Raw genomic sequence first — 24,093 nt, 5'->3', positions numbered from 1 at the left:
ACTGCAGGTCTACTTTGCCAAATATACTTCGTCTCCATTATGCTGTGTATCTTCTAACCATCTATGCTTTAAACAGTCCTCTGCCGTGACACGATTTTCCGGAACATAATCTAGCATTGGAACTATAAAGCTACTCATATCTTCTGCATCTTTCTCAGTCCAATTATACTTTTCTCTTAGCACATCTACTAAAGACCTACAATGCACAACACAAAGTATAACTCGTTACGCAAGAAATTCGTAATTTTAAACTAGCGTACGGTACAACAGTTATAGCAATTATACCAAGGTTTTAACTTTTGAATGTATTTCAGCTCGCCTATTAGGAAATTGGAAAACGTAAAACATAAAATATAATATTGACTACGTATCAAATTATATTAAAATTATACCACCATATACGAGGTATACGTTATTGTAATATAATTTAGAATTAAATTTATACCCTTTTTATTGAAATATTCTTTGGAATATTTGCCACCTAGTGCAACATGTTTTGGCACTCTTCCTAATAATTCAATCATTTGTGCTATGTGATCTGCGACAGAAATAAGTAAACATGTTATTCTGATGTAATAAGTAATTTGGATAATGTACGTTCAGGGTATTACAAAACCTACCATCATCCCTGCCGTAACCTTCACCAGAGTGAGGTTCAAATAAATAGTCACCAGTTACTAATTCAAAAACCTACATTGAACAAAGAAAACGAACGTTGTTACTTGCAACAGTCAGATAAATACTCTTTCCCTAACATTTTTCTTATATATACACTATTAATAAATTAATAGTACAATATTATTAAATCATACAAATCTTTCGTCAATTTTTTGCCGCTTACCATACATGCAACGCTCCATATATCTGCAGGAGTGTCATAACCTGATCCTAATAGTACTTCTAAACTGCGATACTGACGTGTTTGTATGCCATCAGTAAAATGATGATACTACAAAATACAGAACCTTATAAGTTACGTCTTCCAAAATTAATTACTGTTAATAAAGAAAAATTGTTACTCACAGTCCAGCACGCATTTCCTAGGTCGGCAATTTTTACATTGATCGGAATAGTAAAGGGATCAAAGTCATCCCAACTTTTTTTATTCTTCCACTTCTCTTCTGAGAATTTTATACGATTGCATGTAACGGTCAGTTACATAATAACTGTCATTTTAGGTATTCTATGAATTAGTTACCTGCTAGTTCTGCATTATCCCCACCTTCAACGACAGTCATAATATTTTAAAAATATAGATATCAGATTGCAATGGTAACGCGTAAATACAATACAAAAATATCGATAACTCATAACTCATAAAGCAAAAAAGTTCACCTTCTGACGTATCATTTACTCCTGCATCTGATACATCGCTTGTATTATCTTCGCTTGGTTTCTCTTCACTTGCAGACACTTCTTGAGAAGCAGTTTCTGCTGCTTTTTTTAATTTCTTTTTAAGCTTCTTTTTCTTATTTTTAGACATTTTACCCTAAACATAATAAACGCCGTATTATCGAAATATTATAGCCATACTAATTTCTGTTCAACAATAACACTTACTGTTGAAGCGCTTGAATGATCGTTAGGCAAATTGCTAACTATAATAAAGAATAATTTTTATGATTAATGCACATAGGAATTATTCGTATAGTAATGGCGTAGTCTACTAACTAAAAAGCAGTACACAATTATGACTATGACATGTTGATAAATACTCGGAATTAAATAAGGTGGCAATTATATTAGAAACGGTATGAATTAAATCATACAGAAGCTATGTAGACAAGGTGTACATTTATATCATTTATTACAGCCATTACTGCAATTATCTTAACTACACCATCGATGCAGTTACGAATACCTTGAGATGACGTTAGCTTCCCCGAAGCAGATGCCTTTTCGACATCATCGACTAACATTTGTATGTAATCATCATTTACACAAACTAAAATATTTTCTGGTTTTATATCTGTATGTATTATTTTACATTCGGTATGCATGTAGTGCAGGCCAAGCAATACCTAATTAAAAATTGTAAAAGACTCAATGATTACAACTTAAGATATTGCATAAATGGTTCAGCCACTCCATAAGCATAAGGCTAGTAAATATTTAAATGTTACAAGTAACAAATTATACATCTCAATTTACCTGCTTCGTAATTCGCTTTACCATAGGTATCGGTAAACCTTTGTAGTTGGCTCTAATAATAAGTTTCAATAGATTGTAACCCAAAACTTCAAATACCATGCAAATATCTGAGATTTATCTATGTTAAAGAAATTGATCTACTGAATTAATTGGATTTCAATCTTAACTGAACGAAATAGAATGAATTAAAAAAATTTAGATTGCATCAGTAACAAAAATAAAATGATCAAAAAGAAAGTTGGGACTAATTTAAGTTAAGGATACGGGACCCATTGGCTCCAGTAACTTTGAAATTGTCTAATAATTGGACAACGTATCCATAGCCAGGATCAGTTGGATTACGAATATGAACCTATTTTTTAGTATGAGAGAAAATAATAAATATGGAATGCAATTAAATACCAGTTCGAAATAAATCATAAAAGATTTATAATATCGATCCTTAAATATAATTGAAATTATAATTGCAACCAAAAAATTGAACGCGATTCATACTGAAAAGATATTACTTAGTTGGATTACAATCAGTCATTGTTTTTACAACAGAACGTACCTGTTCTAGCAACTCGATTTCGTCTTTTGCCGCTTCTGTATAATGGGAAGCACTCTTGACAATTTTTAACGCTACGTATCTTCTAGACCTACCAAAATATCAATTTTATAACAAGTAATTCCCTTAAAATGGTCAATGAAGGAACAATTAAAGTTGCATAAGGAATAATAACGTTAGACTCTTGACTTGGGGAATTTTTTATATCAGCAATATAAAGTAAAGAGTTTACGCTGTAATCGCACTATTACCACTTGCCAGCTTAATTTATGACAAATTACGTTAGTTTTAGTAGTGCATCCATATATCAATTGGGAGGTACATTTAGTAACTATTAAAACAGATTCTTCTTAATAATATGTACTTGACAAGAGAAGTAATATTTTTAGAATTAAACATTATAAAAAACTATAAGACATGCACTTACTTTGAACTCCAACATAACCACACAGTTGAGAAATGACCCCAGCCAAGTTTACGAATTACGCGGTAGCTATCATTAAAAACATCACCAATATTTACAGGGTGATAACCACCTACGTGATGAAAGGATAGACATTAAATAGTTATGATCGATTAATGATGATTACAATTTCTTTAAAAATGTATTTATCAGTAATACAGACTATTCTTCTGTACAAATTTTGTGATTATATAAAATAAATAAAAAAATTTGTGCAAGCCAAGTAGGCAAATACTATTCTATTCTGTAAATGATAATGAACTAATAGAATGAAATCTATAGTTGTAGTTTTCCGTTCAAATGATGAAGATTTTCCTTAAAATATTGCAAGTATTATTCATTGTAAAGATGTCGACGATGGTTTATCAACGAAATTAACACTTAGCTATGATACTTGTACATTAGCTAATAATAATAATAACTATGACGTGCGGACGGTAGTACTACTGAATACATCATTACTGTAAGGAAATAGCTTATTGATGACTTTACGCTATCGCTTGTGAAATATTACCCATACTATATTTTAGGTAACAACTAAAGACGACAGAATTTGAGTATTCATTTTGAATAATTTAAGATTCTACAGTGGAATATGCCCTCCTATAATTTAAGAGTTATCTTACAAAGCTATAATATGATGTATGTAATGCAAAAAAAGAAGGTTACTATTAGTTGAAGAATAATAATCATTATTTTGGTGAAATATTTTTATTACCTTTGCGGTAGTCTTGTGGGCTTTCCTGCTCTTCTTCCGATTCTTCTGGTAGATCATCATCATCGTAACAAGAATCACTGCTACCTCTATCGCTAATAATACCAATGAAATGACCATTTTTTTAGTTTTATATAAAATTTTAAACTATAGACGTTCGGATCAAAATAGATGAAGCATCAAGGGTTATAATCTGCACAATGTCTAACACTAGAGAGACATGAAGTGATGAAAAACGATCTCCATACCTAAATTTTGTTATTAACATTTTAACAACTATGAATATTTGTCAAAGGAATAGCTGAGAACAAAGGTCAATTAAAAAGTAAATACTTGTCTACACCAGTAAGCCATTTACATAGGCCACGTTGATAAATTATATGAACGCAATGCAATTCAAGACTACATCAAATTAACTGTACCCGATCGATGCTTTCTTCATACTGGTTTTATTCTTCTTTGGCGCCTTACCACGTTTCTTTTTACTGGCAGTTGCTCCTGGCATTCACATATTCACATAGATATTAATGAAATAAAGTAGAATGTCAACATCGCATACTGTCTAATGAAACAGTATGCCGGAATTGCGCCAATATCCGTATTACATGACTTTTGTAGATAAACGATGTCAAGAATTCAATTTAATTTATACTGTATACCTACTGTACTTATTATACATACTGTATATATATATATATTAAATTTACCATCTAATGGTACATATAACACCATTACTGCATAATATTGAACTAGCTACACACCATCTCCTGATCCATTACTGCTGCACACCTACAGCGCGTCATTTTATATCAGTTAATAATTAATTAATCTGATTGAAAGGTATCTAACAGTCAGGGAATACTAATGAGAGAATTGTCTCTTTAGTAGTTCCTATAAAACAGTACAGTACTGTCAGTAGGTCGAATAAGAGGTCATAAAATTCGATGTTCGATGCTCCTACACAAAGCTACTAAATTTAATATAATATTTTAACGAAATTGAATCCTTGGTCATTGGAAGGCATAATAGCAAGGCATTCATAACATCCATGTAGTAATTCGAATTTGAATTATTAGTTGATATCATTATAGCAATTCATATTCGGTACGACTACCGAATTGTCAACGAGTAAGTGACTTGCCAATATACGCGTGATCATGTACTGTATGTCAACTCATGTAGGTAATAAGTATTGGATCATTTTTTTGGAGTGTAGGAATTAAATGATTGGATAAAACAGAGATTATTGATTGATATCTGTAAGTGACTTAAGTACAGATATTATGAGACTAATATGCCATACAGAGGTACTTAAGAGTTTAGTGGATGTCCGTAGTCCTGTCAATGTATTGATGCAAGTATGTAGAAAACAAATATTTGATATTTTTGTAGCGTTAAAATTAAAAAATTAGACAAGTTCTACAATGATTTTGATTAATACTTGTAAGTAGAGACAACTTCAGCACAGTACGTAGCCTATATTACACTAGTTATGGTAGTCTGATGAATCAATGGGACGATCTTGTAATCGTCTTACTATTTGTGTGAAAATGACAGAGGTGATAACGGACAGGAAATACAGTCTTCCTATCTATACTGACGTTGAGCTAACTCTGGAGAACTCCAATTTTGTCTTATTACTTACAAAACTATCGTGAAATGAAGTCCACATGATAGTGTATTGTGATTATCATCCATACAGTATACACACTATATCATGCAGTCTATAACCGAGAAAAAAACTCAAACCCATAAAGTTGAAGAATTTCAAAGTTGTGGAATACTACAGCAAAAGCACAAACCTTTCATCATTTTGTATGAGTATTATGAGATTGTTGTGTACAAACACAATTCGATGGTCAAGTATAGCGGCAGTCGACTGATTGGTTATTATCAATAAAACACTCAGGTAGTACAACCAGTAGTACGTCAATATCACTTTTAAAGTTGAAAAGATGGCAAGACGATCCAATGACGAAATCACTGAAGGGTAGAATGAAGAAGAGAAGGATTTAAACCCAGCGCCAAATTCAACCAAATCAACTTAGTCTTGTGTCGCGGTGAACAAATTTTTCAGTCTATCGTGTTACTAGGTACAGTCACGTATGTAGGCTATAGTACAGTATATTACTGTGCAGTAAAATGCGTTACGGAGAGTTAATAGTGGCAGTGAGTTATAGTACTTGGAAGGCTGGTCAAAACGATCTCTACTGTTGACTGCATACTGCACAGTATGCCATTATCGCTATGTATTGCGTACCAGTATTACTGCACGGGGCAATTGGGCAGTATACAGAACACCGGTCACCTGGACAACGCCAGAAAGGTATAGAACAATCAATCATACGGTTAAAACTCTTCTACAGAACACCAGACACCTGGACAACTACCCAACAGTATACATCAATCGCATGGATATTGGATAATGGATATCCATCCATCCACCTTCAAAACTCTTCCCTGCCAATAACTGGTGTAGGATTCCAACACTGTTTTGCACTAAATTCTTCGTCCACTTCGCTGAAACAGTTCCACTGATGCAATCATACGGTTAAAACTCTTCTACAGAACAGAACACCACACACCTAGACAACTACACAACAGTATACAACAAGGTGGATGGATATCCATCCATCCACCTTCAAAACTCTTCCCTGCCAATAACTGGTGTAGGATTCCAACACTGTTTTGCACTAAATTTTTCGTCCACTTCGCTGAAACAGTTCCAATGATGCAATCATACGGTTAAAACTCTTCTACAGAACAGAACACCACACACCTAGACAACTACACAACAGTATACAACAATCGCATGGATATCCATCCATCCACCTTTAAAACTCTTCCCTGCCAATAACTAGTGTAGGATTCCAACACTGTTTTGCACTAAATTTTTCGTCCACTTCGCTGAAACAGTTCCAATGATACAATCATACGGTTAAAACTCTTCTACAGAACAGAACACCGCACACCTAGATAACTACACAACAGTATACAACAATCGCATGGATAATGGATATCCATCCATCCACCTTCAAACTCTTCCCTGCCAATAACTAGTGTAGGATTCCAACACTGTTTTGCACTAAATTTTTCGTCCACTTCGCTGAAACAGTCCCACTGATGCAATCATACGGTTAAAACTCTTCTACAGAACAGAACACCACACACCTAGACAACTACACAATAGTATACAACAATCACATGGATATCCATCTACCTTCAAAACTCTTCCCTGCCAATGACTGGTGTAGGATTCCAACACTGTTCATTAGCCTCATCTGTTTTGCACTAAATTCTTCGTCCACTTCACTGAAACAGTCCCACTGATGCAATGTGAAACACTGCATCAGTAGGACCATTTCAGCCAAGTGGGCGATAAATTTAGTGTAAAACAAATGGGGCTACTGCTCATACATTCATGATAGCGTACAATAGATAGAAAAAGTATCTAATTGTATTTATTTACCGTTCAAAATAAATATTATTATAGACATTAGACGATTTCGCGTTTTGCTTATTAACATTATTTACAGCAGTCTGATATCCACATCACGGTAATACTGCACTTTATACACGTATATGACTCATGATAATCCGGTCTCATATAAATTAGAAAATCGCGTCGAGTTGTGATTGTACATGAGTGTGAAGTTAGTGAACTGGAAATAGTAAAATCAGTATTCTCGTATACACTTTTTCATCAAATAGTACTGTATGTTGTCATTGCAAAATTTTTTTTTATATTTAAGGAAACTCGAGTATGTGAGTAAGGTGAACCTTCTTTTACTGTATCTAAACTACTATCCTATGTTATATTAGCTAAAAGAAAATATCACGAGTGATCTTTACCAGCAGCTTTTAGGCAATCACTAACTGTTTGATAGCACTGTTGCTATCCCATCCCACAGTAAATCCTTATATAACCTTTTCCGTCGTTGTCAAATAGTACTGTATGTTGTCATTGCAATTTTTTTTTTATATTTAAGGAAACTCGAGTATATAAGTAAGGTGAACCTTCTTTTACTGTATCTAAACTATAGTACTATCCTATGTTATATTAGCTAAAAGAAAATATCACGAGTGATCTTTACCAGCAGTACTACGAATACTACGAATACTACGTTAAAAATTGAATACCGCATAGCAATACATATTACTCCTATCTGTAGATACATATACGAATAGAGTAAAATATCTAAATTGCATTTATTCGGTACTCAGACATGGCTATTTCATCACTGAATAGAACCACTTCAATAAAATGCACGACATATCAAATAAATACTCAATTCTCTACACTGCGTACGGTATGCCTCACCTTACTTCCTACAATTCATTAAAAGTTCTACACTAATACAATTGCATATAGATGTGTAGTTATGATACAACACATCGCTGTTTCATCGATGTTATTTATTAACAGTTATCTAGATTTATTCATTAAAGTAGTGATATTATAAAATTTGCACTATTCTTATCCTAACTGAACACTTAACTACAGCTAGTGTGAACACAACTGATGAATTTACTGTCTGCCGAGTAGTCACCCTAATATGTAGTACAATGAAGATCTCCATGGGGTAAATTATAGAAATGAGATACAGTATAACGAAATAAGGTTTACGGTACATCACTTAAAACGTGTTCAAGCGATAATAACATATGGATAGCGCATTCAAAACCAGTATTTCATATTATTTGGCTGATATACAGCATGAAATTTAAGTTATCAAAAAATAAAAATATACTACAGAATAATTCTAATAATTACTTACGGGTAATAGATAATTAAACCAAGGAAACGCTTAATGTAAAATTTCTTTCTTTGATTTTCAGGCCACAGTAACGCACATAACTAAAGTATTGTATTCAAGAAATTTATAATTAAATTATTAACATTGAAAAAATTTAGAGAATGCCAACGTTAAAGCTATAACACTTTTGAACAGAGACGCTTTCCTTCTTAATTTATTTAAGCGTCAGGTTATTATGATCACGAATCACGTTAGAGGTGCAGTAGCGTAGCTAATCATTGTGGTAAATTTTTTACAACTTTAAGCTAAGTAAAATATACAGCAACTAAGAACTAAAGGCTCTTAATTAATTAGTATTTGTTAATTCTCCTTTCTTTCCAAAGTCAGATTAATTATCCCAGTAGGTTAATAAATATGGTTTGAAAATTGAATTACCATTATAAGGACTGTATCCTCAAGTCATGAAATTCTGTCTGCATCCCGACCAGGTTAACCTTCCATAAAATACAGTATATCCATAATATTTATTAGCTGTAAATAAACTCATTGTGGAAATCTGTACCTAAATAAGCAAATCTGAATCTATCAACAAAGAAATATCCAAGGGTATCATAACTTGTTCATACTCACTTCACACTGACATTTATCAGTACGACTTTGATTAAGTCGTCCACGGTATTAATGTCTTATAACACTACCGGATTCTTGATAGTTTACTATCAAACACTAACTATGAACTAAAAGTACTGTACAATAATAAAGTTAACATGAAATCAGGCTAGCTTAATGTTGCCAGAAGTCACTCATGGATCAAAAGTGGAATTAAAAACATGATCTAGCAATTAGAATCATCCACCGTGGTTCCGCGATAATACAATAACTCCTTTTACCGATTTACATTTGCATTTATTTACTCTATATCAATATTATTCGCAGAGCACGTTTGTACTTTCGTATTTGATCATTTAGAGTAACATAACCGTTCATTTAATTTCATTTTTTGAAGATTATGCCACTATTGGTACACTTTCACGATAGCACTTAAGCCGGTCCAGGTAGACCAGTAATTCCCTACCGTATTATAGGCTACGGCAGCGAATTAATTACGGTAGGTATGCTTTACTACAAGTACAGTACCATTACCATCAAACATTTTAAGAAGCGAGTCGGATTGAGCATGAGAATAGTCAACAAAAACTTAATAGTTTTGAATCATAAATCGATAGATGGCCATTACACATACTTATATAGATGGCTATTACACTATATAGTTTGACTAAAGTAAAGAGTTATTAAGGTGGCTTAATTATAAATAAATTTGTATAATTAATTAATATGAGATCGAACTTTAGCGGCGTACATTATATTTTTTTTTTATGTTTTTCATCTCTTAACTTGAGCAGGGTCAATAACGGCCTCAACACGTCTACAAGACAGTAGATGATACGTTTGTTAACTATTCGTGATGTCTGTGATACCCACTGTATATATTATACATGGTGATAGCACAGATAAAAGAAAGTTTTAGTCTACTGCAGTCTATCGATTCAACATTGAAACGGTTTGTCTCCAAATCGCTTTAAACCCTGTCATTGTTACAAACGATTGAAGAGTATCGTCTCAATAAAATAGCCAAGTTACTAGGATGACATCTTACAAATTGAGTTGATCGAGTGGCACTAAAAGAGTATCTTAAGTTGCACCAATCTATATACGGATACATACAATTGGCATTTACAAAATTCCTAAACTGAAATCTATCCTAATAAAGCCGTCAAGCGAACGACTGTTCGCCATTGCCGTAGCTAAGTGAATTAGATGACATACAATACAGTCATCGTAATACGTACTGTACACTTACTATATTATTATGCGATTGATATTCATGACCGTACAATACTGCGCCATTTGATTGACGTCTCACAACAGTAAATAAATTACAAGACTGCAAGTTACATTTAAATTACTGTACGATGAGTTCAAATTGACTTTAGCACATTTCTAGACGCTCCGATTTTGAAAGTTAATAAAAAAATACGATCGATCTAATATGATTCCTTGATTAAATCTTCAATCTACCTACCCCAAATTTCGGATTCAAACCGTCGGACAACTTGCGGTTTTTCAACTCAAAAATATGCAGTACAGTAGACCAGACACTAAATATAAACTAACTAACTAAACTAATTAGAACGACTGTGCTGTACAGTATGTATATATACTGTACTGTATTGTATCGCATAGTAGTGTACTGTACTGTACTGTACTGTATACTAATGCACAGACCGTACAGTACCAGTACAGTGTACAGTATTGAAATAAGAAGAATTATGGTACAGTACTCGATGCTGTAGAATTGACAGTACTGTACACTGTACACTGTGAAGAAATTCTATTCAAATTTTTCAAAATGAAATAAAAGTGCAAAAATTGATGGACTCTATCGAATTTTTTTATAAATCGGTAGCATTACACGTAGAAAATTTTAGGAATTTTGCTGCAAAATCTTAATAAAAGTACGCACAGATTTCTCTCAAAAGAAATCCTACACGCTATATTGTACAAAGTACAGTACAGTATACGCGGTACTGTACACACATTACCCCACAGTACTCGTCAGAAATAATTTACACATGGGTGTAGTGGATCATCAGTCAACAATGGCTATTTTCCTTGAATAAGTCCTGTCTGTATGTGTAACATCTTGTGTATCTTAAGTACACAAATGGACAGTACAGCATTCACCCTGAGTGCACAATAAAAAAGAGTTCTAGCACAACGATAAATACAAAACCAGGCTAGTCTAGGAGACACTTCACAAACCTATACTGTACCGGGACTGTTGATGATTTTGTAGATTTGAAAGCTTACGTTAAAATCAAATAAAATACGGTGCAAAGACAAGTTTTCCACTATACAGTACTTTATTTTAGTGTTGTAAGTTCTAGAATTATACTGTACTCCATCATTCTGCTAATAATTGCCTCATATTCAAATCTCCACGATTTGCAATCTATTCAATGTTTTCTTTAAGAGTCATTAACTTTAGCCGATATTATGGCTCAGACTGTGTGGCAGACGGTTACAACAATGCAGGTTATATACAGTCATTTATAATTAATTAATGAGTTAATAGCGGTCGTCACTTGATGTCACTACTGTTCTATACTCTATGTACTGTGCCAGTAGCATTGTACAGTACTGCAATAGTATAGCGCAACACGCTTACAATTGAATCCTATTTTTTAATTTGGGGGGATTATACCTCCTTTCTTTTCGTTTTACTAAACTCTTTTTTGAGGACCACCCCCTCCTTACCTAGAACAATCGCTACTTTGACCCGATTCAATTATATTGTCATTGAATAACTATAAACAACTGGACAGTGGATTAACAAAAAAAATTAAAATCAAATAACCGAAGATAATTGTACAATCAATATTATAATCCTATTGTGTAATTGTCACACATAGCATCAGCTAAGATGCAGTAATGCGATGATAATAATGAATTACCGTAGTTTTGTAAAATATTCGATATCCTTCCTAATCTACGTAGTTCTTGGTCAATCCACTAATGTGATGCGAAGTGTACTGTACTGTAGTGTACGATAAACGACTGTACTCAACTGATTGACGACTGACTGAAAAATTTCAGTAACTGTACAATGTACATGTTATAATTTGTAATAATAAAATGACCGATAATTATAATTTCCTTGACTGATCAACTCAGAGTCGACTTCGAGTCAGAGCGTGTGGATAGCTACTGATTGTATGTTGCTGTGTGCTCACTGATCAGACTCAAGAAGGATGCTCGAGATATTCTGGGATAATATTGTAATACTTTTGACTTGATGAATTTAATAAGAATGCGGGCTATAAGTAGATATTTATATTGTACATATGACCGACAGCGATAAAGTAAAAACTACAAGAACATACAGGCTATATACTGAGTACACGAAGAATAACGAGTGTGGGTCAATTGGTAACTATAATTCAATTTAGGGGCATTTACAGAATCATCTTTTTGCTGTTTATTTAATTTAATTTAATTAATTAATTTATTTATACTGTATACTGTAGTCGCTTCTTTACGTAAATGTGAATTTGTTATGTACAGTACTGTACATTAGTGTATCATATACCGATTTTTTCTCAGATCTAATTGCAACAGTGTCTAGAGTGTAGACCTGATCGAGTTTCAGGTCCAGGTATTTTTTCTAATAGTCCATATACAGTATACTGAACAGTAAGTCGAGGATGGGAACTTGTACTAGTGTAGAGTTCGCGGATCTTGGTAGGGAATACAGTACTGTACGTGTATACTGCAGTATAAAGTACAGTATAGGTCAACACATACATGTTTACCAATGAATTTTGTCATTATTTTTTACTTATATTCCTCTAGAAACTCTTTCATAATTAAATCGTAAGTATGAATATTAGTTCTAATAAAAGAGGAAATTTACTTGAAATTTTCAATCCTTAAAGTCAAATTATATGTGAAAGATTGTCTACTACAGTCCATAAATGTCTTCACCATTTTAATACTAGTCACTGTACAGTACTGTACAGTACTGTACTGTACAATATTTCCCTCTAAAATACAGTAAAATGTACTGTACTGTACAGTACTGCAGTGCTTAGTACTGTACTGTATGCTGTAGCCGTGTAGCGTACCGTACAATACAGTACAGTACTGTACTGTACAGTACTCGATGTAAATTTACAGTACAGTACATGTACTGTACAGTGTACAGCACTTGTGGAAGCGGTACACTCGTGCAGTGTACTGGTAAGTGTACTAAAAAAGTGGTCCGTATGCTAACCAGTTAGGAGTTAGGAGTAGAGTGCAGTACTGAATTGTTATGACAATGTAACTCTGTCGAAAGGCAATCGCAATTTCTTAACGCAACCATTCACAAATTAACATGGTATTACAATAATACTGTTTACTGGCTCAAAACGGAATGATCAATCTGTCTACCATGCAGTTTTATGATCAGACAGTCTCAGATTTTCCAAATGGAATAACCGTAGCATTAGCATATGGATCAGGTGTGTTCAAGCAGCAACATCAAGCAATTACATCGGTATGCAAGCTAGTCCAATCATCATCTCGGTTTTATGTTGCAATCGAGCTGTATGCTCAATTACTCGTACATCATGTGTGATTTGAGGTCTCATTTCTATCATACTTATTTGAAATAATAGGAAAGCATTATAACATAATGACACTGTTTGTTAAAAGACACTTTGCAAACGGTAATTGTACTCAATCGATCAGCTTACAGTAATGTAGCTCGCTCGAACCCATCCTTATTGTAAATACTGCACTGTACAGTAGTAGTAGAAATCCAAACAGTCTCCATCAAGGCTATTAAAGCATGCAAAAAGTTCTTACTCAAATCCAAACTACAGATATCTATATTCATACTATTTGATAGGATAATATGGTTGATTTCATATTCGCTGTACAAGATCCTTTGCGATGGCACACGGATAATTTAGCTCGAAATCCAAGTCATTACTCATTTTTAAAATATTTGGGAACTGAATTCATATGTACAATACAGGAATCGTTTGGTGCTAAGGTTTATTATAACACTCTGGTTAAACATAAAGAACGTGTAAGAATATAAATTTTGGGCCTTGTACTACATTCGTACTTCTAATAACTAATACAATATATTTAGATAAGTATAATCCTAAGCATCCCTAACAACACTAGCTTTTTGCAGTAGATTTACTAATTTTTCTCAACAGGTAATCAAATATGGGGTAATAAGTGTTCGATCTTTCTGCCATGAATTGCAAAATTGGAATAATCTCTATATCAGTGGGCGCTTACAGAAACCCGTAGGTTATAAATTACCTTTCATGATAAAAGAGATGATAATATAATAGTGCACGTTTTATACTATACGTAAACTCACTTAATAGCGTGTATAAAATTTTCTATGCTAAAATAAACTTGATAAACACATGATATTTTTTTGGTTTGCAAGGTATTATTTATTAAAGGGAGAGAAGATCCGGAAATTGGACCTCTACTAACATCTAACTTGACAAATACTTTACGTGTTTCCTTGCTAATGCTGCCAGAAAACTTTACAGAGGAATCTTTGTACCTTACGATTGCCGGTCTATCATACTTAGGTATATAAATTTTTTAATTTATACAAATGGTTTCATAGTGCAACCAAAATAGCAAAGTAGGACTCATTTTTGATTTAACTTTGGCTAGGCGATTTTCGTATGACAATTGGTGAAAATCGCAATAAGGTCTACAATATTGTCAAGCCGAATCTACCCCAATTTCGTAAATTATATTATCCCATTTTGCAATCTTTCGAATCTGTTCACATCAATCGGGATGGTTATGAAATTCAGGTGATCTTTTTCATTCTTTACCGTACTAAACCCTTAGCTGTGTTATTTCCTGCTTGATTTGCTATTTTTACGTATTGTATCCTTCGCTAACATAACTTTACAGCAAGATTGCACTTCCCAAACGAAGCTTCAATACCTTAGCAACCTCCCAAAGCGTCTAATAACGGAGATAAAATCGAATAGCGGCTTAGATGTACACCAGATAGCAAAGGATCGCAAGTGTACAGATTATGTAAAAAATGGTACAGCTAATCTTTTAATAGTTATCTAAATGTTATTAACTGGTAAATTAAAAACCCCTTCAAACATAACAGTTTAATCCTTACTGTGGCATTTCAGGTATTGCAACAATTGTCAGCGAAAGTAGTAAAAGTCAGAGCTTGAAAGGCATTTTAAGTGCTGGTATGTATTTTATCTATTGCTAATGCAACTAGATTTTCGAATCTTACAGCATTACGATGGCTTTTTATGATCTAGGACTTCTTAAGAGCTTGCTATACAGTGGTATGAAATTAAGAAAAATGATGAAGGGTTTTATAAAATAAAAGGTTCGATGGAAATGCTTTCCAGGGAATAGACACACATTCTCAGTTCATAAGAGAATATTGCATTACATATTAGAATTACTAGATTAATGATATCTCTGTTATAGCATGAGAATGATGACACAAAGATTCCTTCTTCCAATATTTAGTTAGCTGTAAATTATTATTTTTATTGGCAGCAATCAAAAATTATTCGAACATCATTACATGTAATGTGACATAAAATTATTGAATATACAAGTATTTGAGTTGCTAGCAGAATTTTTACAATATTACAATAACGGATCGAGGTATGTAGGAATAGACAGGTGATATATTATATTATATAATGTTGAACGCAGCCAAAAATAAATCGCATATCGAAACATACTCAACATTCTCAAAATTTTTACACCAAATAAAGTGATATAATACGAAACTTTATAGCATATAGCGTATGTTGCGCATATAACTTACTAAAATCAATTGATACAGTATAATTACAATGATTGGATTATCAATTTACGCGAACTATCATAAACGAATCTGTTCCCAGTGAAGAGTTCACTCTCATAGAATTTCTTTAAACTGTGAATGTGTAGCTGCCTTGCCTACAAATAATAAATAATGTAAATTAAAGACCTTACACCATAATACTGAAGCAATTTATTTTGGCATTTATTTTAATAAGTTTACCTTTTCAGCAAATTCTTCCTCTTCAATTTCGACATAATCTTGTTCTCCTCCATATCTATTACGATAGTACGCAGACTGGTCACGAACCATCTGCTTAATTAAGAATAACAGTAGCTCGTTGTTGTCCTTGTTATACATCAAGTACTTGGAGAAAGCCTATAATTACAAACGCAAATTAATCATTTTCTGCGGTGAGTTCAAACTGAACGATTAATTACAAATATCAATTATTGTTTATTTCTTTTACCTTAGCCATGCCTTTCATAACTGAAAACTTTTGAGTATCAATAAAGCTTTCAAGCATAATGCGTATTGCCATGTTTACATCATCTTCACTGACGTATTCTCTCAAGTGCATGCGAGCATTAGCTTCTGCAATCCGAATCATTGACTCAATATGTCTAACGGTAATCGGAATGCTACCAGTTGCCTACATTAATAGTAATCAAGTTAACTCTAATAGGAAGTTGCAATTCCATATCAATTACGCTTCAGCTATAACTATCAACCAATACAAGACATAATAAAGCAATGTAACAGTCCTAACCAGGATAGCCTTAATTATCTGTAAAGCTTTCCAACATAAACTGTAATATACTGTAGCATTATTTCCACGACCACACAACGACAAACGTTTAGTAATGTCGAGGCGGAGATACCAGATAATGCTATGATGTTACGCTAACATACTAACTCCATTATCAAAATAATCTCTAGAAAAACTCACCATTGACTCGCGACGTAATTCAGCATACAAATGGGCGACTTTGTCTTGGTTAATATTATGTAATTTTGGGTTAACTTTTTCTCTAGCATAAATAATATACTTGCGTAACATTTCCTAGAAAAATTTTATTTAGCATTGATTAAAATAAAATTGCCGTATTTAGAAACTAAGATATTAGCAATAGAAAATTGATCTATCATGCACCTGAGGAATCTTCTCTAATCCTGATGATGACGGTAATTGATCTTCTGCTGCATCTTTTTCGTTGTCGCCAACATCTTTATTTGGATGATGTTGTACGTGACTAGCAACAACGAACTTAGCTAACTGTTCATCCTGCACCGGATCAACCGTATCACGGACTGTACATAAAATATCAAAACGGGATAATATTGGCTCCGTTAAGTCTACATTCTCCGAAAATGTGAGAGATGGATCATATCGACCACCCAGTGGATTAGCAGCAGCAATAATCGTACATCTTGCCTAGAAAATAAATTATGCATTATCAATTAAGATTGTAATTTAAGGTAGTTGAAATATTCATATACTATAACAAATAACTACAATCACGCCGCATCTACTTGATTCCTTACTTGCAATGATGTTACAATACCAGCTTTAGAAATAGAGATACTTTGTTGTTCCATAGCTTCATGGATACTCGTACGATCTTGATCGTTCATCTAGTAATTAATATAATTCGAGCTAAATAATCAGACACCTCTCTGCAAATCAAGAAAATATCCTTGTACCTTGTCAAATTCATCAATCAGGCACACTCCTTTATCGGCCAGTACTAAGGCACCAGCCTCTAAAGTCCATTCCTTAGAAACCGGATTTCGATTAACGTAGGCAGTAAGACCAACAGCTGAGGCACCTTGTCCAGTCGTAAAAACAGATCTATGTGCAATTTTCTCAACATATTTTAAAAATTGTGATTTCGCTGTCCCAGGATCACCACAGATAAGCAAATTGATATCACCTCTAACGCGGTGCTTGTTACCTAATTAGATATTGGCCAATTTAACAACCGATTGCATAAAAAATTTACAGCGTTAACTCCTAACCTGGATCTTTTGGTTCACCTCCAAATAGAGCAACAGCAATCGCTCGCCTCACTTTTAGATGCCCGTATATTGACGGAGCTATACTTTCAACAATCTAAGATAGAATAAAGTCCCTTAAGATCATGACTTGAGATATATCATTCCAAGAAATTGTACCAACCCTTTCACCGATACGTTCGTCTTTCGATAACGAAATGATCGTCTTAACATCATCATCAGTTAAAGCATCAATGACTGATTTATTATCCTTCTTATTGATATAATTGGCTTCGATAACTGTAGTAAATACTGGAAAACCGTTCGCAGTATTTAATGACGTGTCATAACTATTTCGGTAAATTCCAGTAATCTCCTGTTGAAAGCGGCGTAAAATGAATATTAGCAGAGAACAGATAAAATATGTCTAATAGCTCTTGACGATTATAGACTAACAATCTCATCTCCAGGTTTACAGCTATCAACAAGATCCGCTAACAGCAACGCATCTTTAGACCTAGGCAGCCTTCCAGCGGCTACCTTCCCTGGACTTTCCTGAATCGTTATTCGCTGATAGTTCTGGTATACCGTCTAAAATTGAGATCCGATCTACTTATTAGAAGAAAATCTCACAGCTAACTAACATATCGATTGTAGTAATAAGCGACCTGCTCCATATTGATCTCAAATGGCCCACTAGACTGACATTCAGGGCATGAACCGGGTTTTGTCTCCCGTTCTTGGCCTTGATAGAAGGGTCCCAATATATATGAACATTTGACGCAATTAAATTTAACCAGTTTTAACTGTGGCAGAATGCCTGTGTTACTGGTGACAACCCCTCTTGTACGAATAAGCTGATTCAGATGTAGCTGCCTATAATTTCGCATAAAATTTTTTCATAGATTCTTTAAATTAATTATTAATAAGAATTGAAGAAAGCTTATGGTTTACCAACCTCAAGTATCTCAACTCTTCCAGGAGTGGTAGCTCAGCGATTCGTATATGAATGTCAGAAGCGATACGTTCATAATTTGGAAACATGTTCAACACTACTTCCTTAGCCGCCTATAAACAAGAGACAGTGCGATCGTAAGTCTCATATGTACTTGTATGATAGCAACCCATTGCGATATGATTGTTACCTAAAAGTGACATAATGTCTTACCTCATCAAATATTTTTAGCATTTCTGCAGGTGCTTCAGGAAGAAAGTAAGCAATAACTTGCCACTCACTCGCTAGATGATTATAATCGATTACTAGGCTAGATTGATTTGCTATAAAAAACATTCAGGAATGCCAATTAATACAATTATATCGAGCAGTATTAGAGGATAATCAACATAATAACCCAGTCACCTTGACACATTTGTTTAATTTTTTCGCGATATATACTATATCCTTTTTCGCTTACGTAGGTTCGTAAAAACTGCTTGAATCGATTTTTAATCTCCAGGCGCGGTGCTTGCATTGACACCCATTCTCGTACGGTATGGTCTTTCATATCTTCAAGATTTTCGATACTTTCAATCATCTTCATAGTAGTATGTAGAATAAAATAATTGTATATAAGTTTATATAGCCAATGGATAATCTAAAAATATCAGCTAAAATGTGAATAACATATCAATGAGATAGAATAAGTCAATGATATGAACATGTCCGATAACAGATCGGGCTAGATACTATCTGGATCTACTCTACTGGAAAGAATAAATTCTAAACAGTGAATATAGATCCAAGTATCTGGTAATGCCCCAACATGCTATCAGGTATATCGTTGTTACACACCCACGACTCAAGCACTTCCAATCTACAACCGGAAAAGTTGTGAATGACCCTAACTTCTAATCAATTTGATATTGATACAGAAAGGTCATTCCAGAAGTGGATCTAAGAAAAGTGTGTGCTGCGGCATCGTAGAATGCTAAGCAACTATGGCTGCATTCGATGACATTCGGAAAGGCAATTTTGAGATATACAAAAATAACATTACCTCTTCTTTATCATAACTTTCATCATCTGCAGCTCTTTCGGCTAAGCGACGTCTTCGTCTCGGTCTAGATTCATCTTCATCGCTCTCATCTATATGATTGTGATGGGAATACAAATAATTAGCCTAGGTAATGCTACGGCGCAATCTCCTCATTACTATTATCTTGTTTTACTACTTTACATAGAATTTATCGTGACATTTATGAATAAATGATTTAAATGTCAATGCCATAAATACTTACCGTACAGAACACCATCCCTCAATCGACCTGTAATTCTAGCTTCCTCACGATCTCGCTTACGCATCGCAATTTCAGCTTCACGTCTAGATGTAGGACTCATCTGTTCGTAATCTAAATCGTCAACTCCAGTTCGTTCGTATACATCGAGAGCAGGTATGTTTCGATAATCTCTACGATAGTAAATGAAGTATAATTAACTCCTCCAAATATCAGATATTAAACACCTGATGAGATGCGGATAACAAACCTTTCCAAGTTGTCATCAAAAAGATCTTCTCCGTCTTCTTCTTCTTCTTCACGTACTGTGCTATCTAAATCATCCCCGTCATCTTCAAACGGCGGTAGGTCTCGCGGCGGACTACTAGAAGTAAGCCCTATGACAAAATAAAAAAGTTGATATCAATGCCTAATAACCCTAAGGATGGGAGTTTAATCCAATATAGGTTAGGCTGCTGATAATCCATAGTAAGATAAAGCCATATTACAGTATTAACAGCTTGACAAATATATCCGGTATATGTATCATTTCGCACAATTTCACGGCCTTTATGTAATATTATATCTACTTGTTTCACGAAAGCGACAAATTAAACTTCAGGAAAGTATTTACGTTTAGCAAGATATTAAACAACCACAAGGACATGCAGAACTGAACTAACAATCCATAGATATATGAAGTGCACATACCACGAGATGTTGGATGTGTTGGACTTGACGACTGTCCGCCGCTCCTTGGGCTAGAAAATATTGATGATGATATTTCTTGTTCTCGATCCTATTGCAAGATAACAAAAACAAACCACTTTTAGTAATTATACCATCATTAATCAAATAAAATTTACTTGGTAAAAATACTAATTTAAGCATTGATCAATTATAGAATTAAGCTACATAATCTAAAGGGACGAATGATTCGTTCATAGAGCAGGTAGCGTAGCAAGTCAATCAATAAATTTATTTATGTGCATTCAGATTCTCGACAATTTCAATCCTTGTCATGTTGAAATTCAACCAATATTTGCAAGATTGTACATTGCCGTATCTTGTATCAAAAGTAGGCAAAAGTTGCTTAAATCTTATATTACAATGTCTCATACATGAGCTAATCACCAGTGTTTTTGTCCAATAGCGTCTACCGACTTTGATAGTCAACAAGTACCTCATGGTACTTGTTGACATTCTAGATCTTAAAACTGTGTAATGTAACCATTGTAAGCTAAAACTGGCCTCCAGGTTGTATAAATTTCTACACTATCATCTCTCTTAAACAAGAAATTAAACATTGCATGGTGTAACAACCACCTTTGACATGTGTACATGTACGAAAAGGTAACATATAAGAGCATAGAAATAATGTAGCTAATTTCAACAGTGAGGACGATTCGTTCATTTTTTTTGTTCTATTCAACACTTGACTACATGAGCAAATAATATTCCATCTTTTGCTACTAAAACACTACCCTTTTAAGTGCCGAGCAATATTAATTCTTACCATAAGGAAAGAAACTTTAAATATTTTTAGAAATGTAAATCAAAATGCTGTCAATGATATATGTGCTAAATGACTATCGATTGACCATCATGTGGACACTGCAGTAACCATTTTCACTGGCAATGAATAATCATTTTACATGTATTTTTGCTAAAGAGCGCTAAGAAAAGTATTCTGAATTTTTGAAAAGTTTAAACGTATAACCTAATAAAACTATTCTGCTAAGAAAAAGAGCGATAAAATCAATACTATGGACGCAAAGAGCTAATGTTACTTCATTTTACTGGAGCGGAAATACTTACAGCCATTTTGATCTCCTCGTTGCAAGAACTAAATCACGTGGCAATATTTGGCGGGAAATTGGGCGAGTCACTGTGCGATACAGTATCTACGTATTGTTACGTAATCGAAATTGCCGCGAAAGCTAAGTAAAGCATCGTCATGATTGGTTAAAAGTCATATGATAACTTTGACTTGAAATCATTTCAATAGTGCCGTCGTAAGTGCGTACAGTACTGTACAAGGTGTTAGCAAAGTCATTTGATATTCCACATACTGTATTAATTATACATTAGACATGAATTTTCCATCCATTTCTTATAACACTGTATTTTATTTATTATTTAAGCAAACTCTGAAAGGTTAGTTTAGTGAAGCATCGTCATGGATTGGTTTAAAAGTCAAACGATCATTTTGGCTTGAAATCACTTCAATAGTGGCGTCGTACATTAAGTGCGTACTGTACTGTGCAGTATACACTGTACTGTACTGTACTGGGTGTTCGGAAAGCCATTTGATATTCCACATGCTGTACTAAATTTTATACATTAGACATGAATTTTCCATCCATTTCTTATGACACTGTATTTTATTTATTATTTAAGCAAGCTCTGAAAGGTTAGTTTAGTAAAGCATCGTCATGATTGGTTAAAAGTCAAATGATCATTTTGACTAGAAATCATTTCAATAGTGGCGTCGTAAGTGCGTACAGTACTGCACTGTGTACAGTGTACAGTACAGTATCTTTGCACTGTACTGTACTGGGTGTTATGAAAGTCATTCGATATTTCTCATACTAATTATACTGTACATTAGACATGAATTTACCATCCATTTCTTTTGACACTGTACAGTATTAACCAAGCTGTGAAAGATATACTGTACTGTACATTATTTTTTTCAGACCCTTGGAGAGACATGACAATCTAAGTTACTGTATTTCATAAGCAAGAGGCACAAAATCGAACATTTAAGAAGGGCTACTTGACCATGCTTCATCATTTGCACACTCATAAAGTCGATTTATAATCGGATTTCTAATAGCAAATGACTTTATAACCACCTTGTACTGTACAGTATGAGCCCAAATCGTGCTGTAGCCTATAGTGCTAGACAGTGTACTGTAGCACAAGTATCAGTATGTAGAAGTCATCTTCAGGTAATACGTAGTACAGGAACTATACTGTTGACTCCGCTATTTTGAAGACATGTCTTTCCTTGTATCCTTTGCTGTAGCCGATTTATTCATGAATTCTCTGTGCACTCGTAAAATGTGTCTTAGAAGCTGCTCTAGCAGTTCGTTATGTACTCACAAAATATGTTGATGAGTACATAACGAATTCATCAATAGAGCGGCTTCAGGCAAGATCTGCAGAGATACAGCTACACGACAGTGGAGGAAGTACACTATTAAAGGCCAGTACTGCTTGTTCCATAGTGATACTGTATGCCTTCGACACTAGCTCCAACCTTATCAATAAATCATTTGCAAAGTTGTTAAAATTCTAAAATTGAACATCAATAGGTTATTTCTGTGCCTACCTAACTCTAGAAGTAACATTCCTTTCATAATTATCATTAATATCCATATTATAATATTAAAATTCCAACCCAAAGCGCACGTTTATCCGAAGGTAATATGCAATTTACTGATAATATACTGTAGTATATGCAGAAATTTGGTAAATAAATGTACTTCATGATTAAGACAGCATTATCCTTTGTATAGAATGTCTACATAGTTGAATTGAGATGGTTGTATTGTAAATTATCAACATAAGGCTTGAAATTCTATCAATTATTAATGTCAATTTGAATTCAAGTAATTTATTTTCATGCTAGCTTTAGTTTTGCGCATGATTTAAATCATAAAACAGTACTCTATACTGTACACTGTACAGAATAATACATGCAAATGATAACGTAAAAAATGCAAGAATAATTGCTGTTAAACACAACATTTTATTTTTTTGATGATTATACTTCCTTCCCTCCGTTCACATCAACGGACTAGTAATCAGAATTACTATTATTGTTATTCGGTGATAATCATATTG

The 24,093-nt window shown here is 33.8% G+C and overlaps 3 protein-coding genes across 3 annotated transcripts; 1 reads left to right on the top strand and 2 right to left on the bottom strand.

The window, feature by feature from the left end:
• Positions 1-9: 9 nt before the first annotated feature.
• On the bottom strand, positions 10-4,611 carry TRIADDRAFT_55450 (uncharacterized protein; the record flags this gene model as incomplete). The annotated part of the gene is made up of 17 exons (XM_002111392.1): positions 10-196; positions 286-319; positions 446-538; positions 621-690; positions 842-949; positions 1,024-1,121; positions 1,199-1,222; positions 1,336-1,489; positions 1,561-1,598; positions 1,862-2,021; positions 2,152-2,203; positions 2,421-2,503; positions 2,705-2,792; positions 3,129-3,237; positions 3,883-3,974; positions 4,302-4,377; positions 4,587-4,611. 17 exons carry the CDS (start codon positions 4,609-4,611, stop codon positions 10-12), a joined length of 1,491 nt encoding a protein of 496 aa, XP_002111428.1.
• A 9,027-nt stretch (positions 4,612-13,638) lies between these two features.
• TRIADDRAFT_4385 (uncharacterized protein) lies at positions 13,639-14,989 on the top strand (the record flags this gene model as incomplete). The annotated part of the gene is made up of 5 exons (XM_002111901.1): positions 13,639-13,734; positions 14,089-14,271; positions 14,408-14,500; positions 14,650-14,800; positions 14,889-14,989. Coding segments are annotated over 5 exons (624 nt in total), but the record flags the coding sequence as incomplete, so codon positions are not given.
• Positions 14,990-16,058: 1,069 nt separating this feature from the next.
• Positions 16,059-22,065, bottom strand: TRIADDRAFT_63837 (uncharacterized protein; the record flags this gene model as incomplete). The annotated part of the gene is made up of 19 exons (XM_002111391.1): positions 16,059-16,169; positions 16,255-16,410; positions 16,502-16,684; positions 16,982-17,095; positions 17,186-17,467; positions 17,578-17,667; positions 17,737-17,987; positions 18,052-18,145; positions 18,212-18,403; positions 18,484-18,618; positions 18,672-18,903; positions 18,986-19,095; positions 19,196-19,305; positions 19,388-19,562; positions 20,025-20,113; positions 20,266-20,435; positions 20,513-20,639; positions 20,953-21,040; positions 22,060-22,065. The coding sequence occupies 19 exons, from the start codon at positions 22,063-22,065 to the stop codon at positions 16,059-16,061; spliced, it is 2,715 nt and encodes a 904-aa protein (XP_002111427.1).
• Positions 22,066-24,093: the final 2,028 nt, after the last annotated feature.

This window comes from Trichoplax adhaerens, genomic scaffold, assembly GCF_000150275.1.
Source record: "Trichoplax adhaerens TRIADscaffold_4 genomic scaffold, whole genome shotgun sequence".
Taxonomy (NCBI): Eukaryota; Metazoa; Placozoa; class Uniplacotomia; order Trichoplacea; family Trichoplacidae; genus Trichoplax; species Trichoplax adhaerens.
This window is presented reverse-complemented; position numbering and strand designations above follow the sequence as displayed.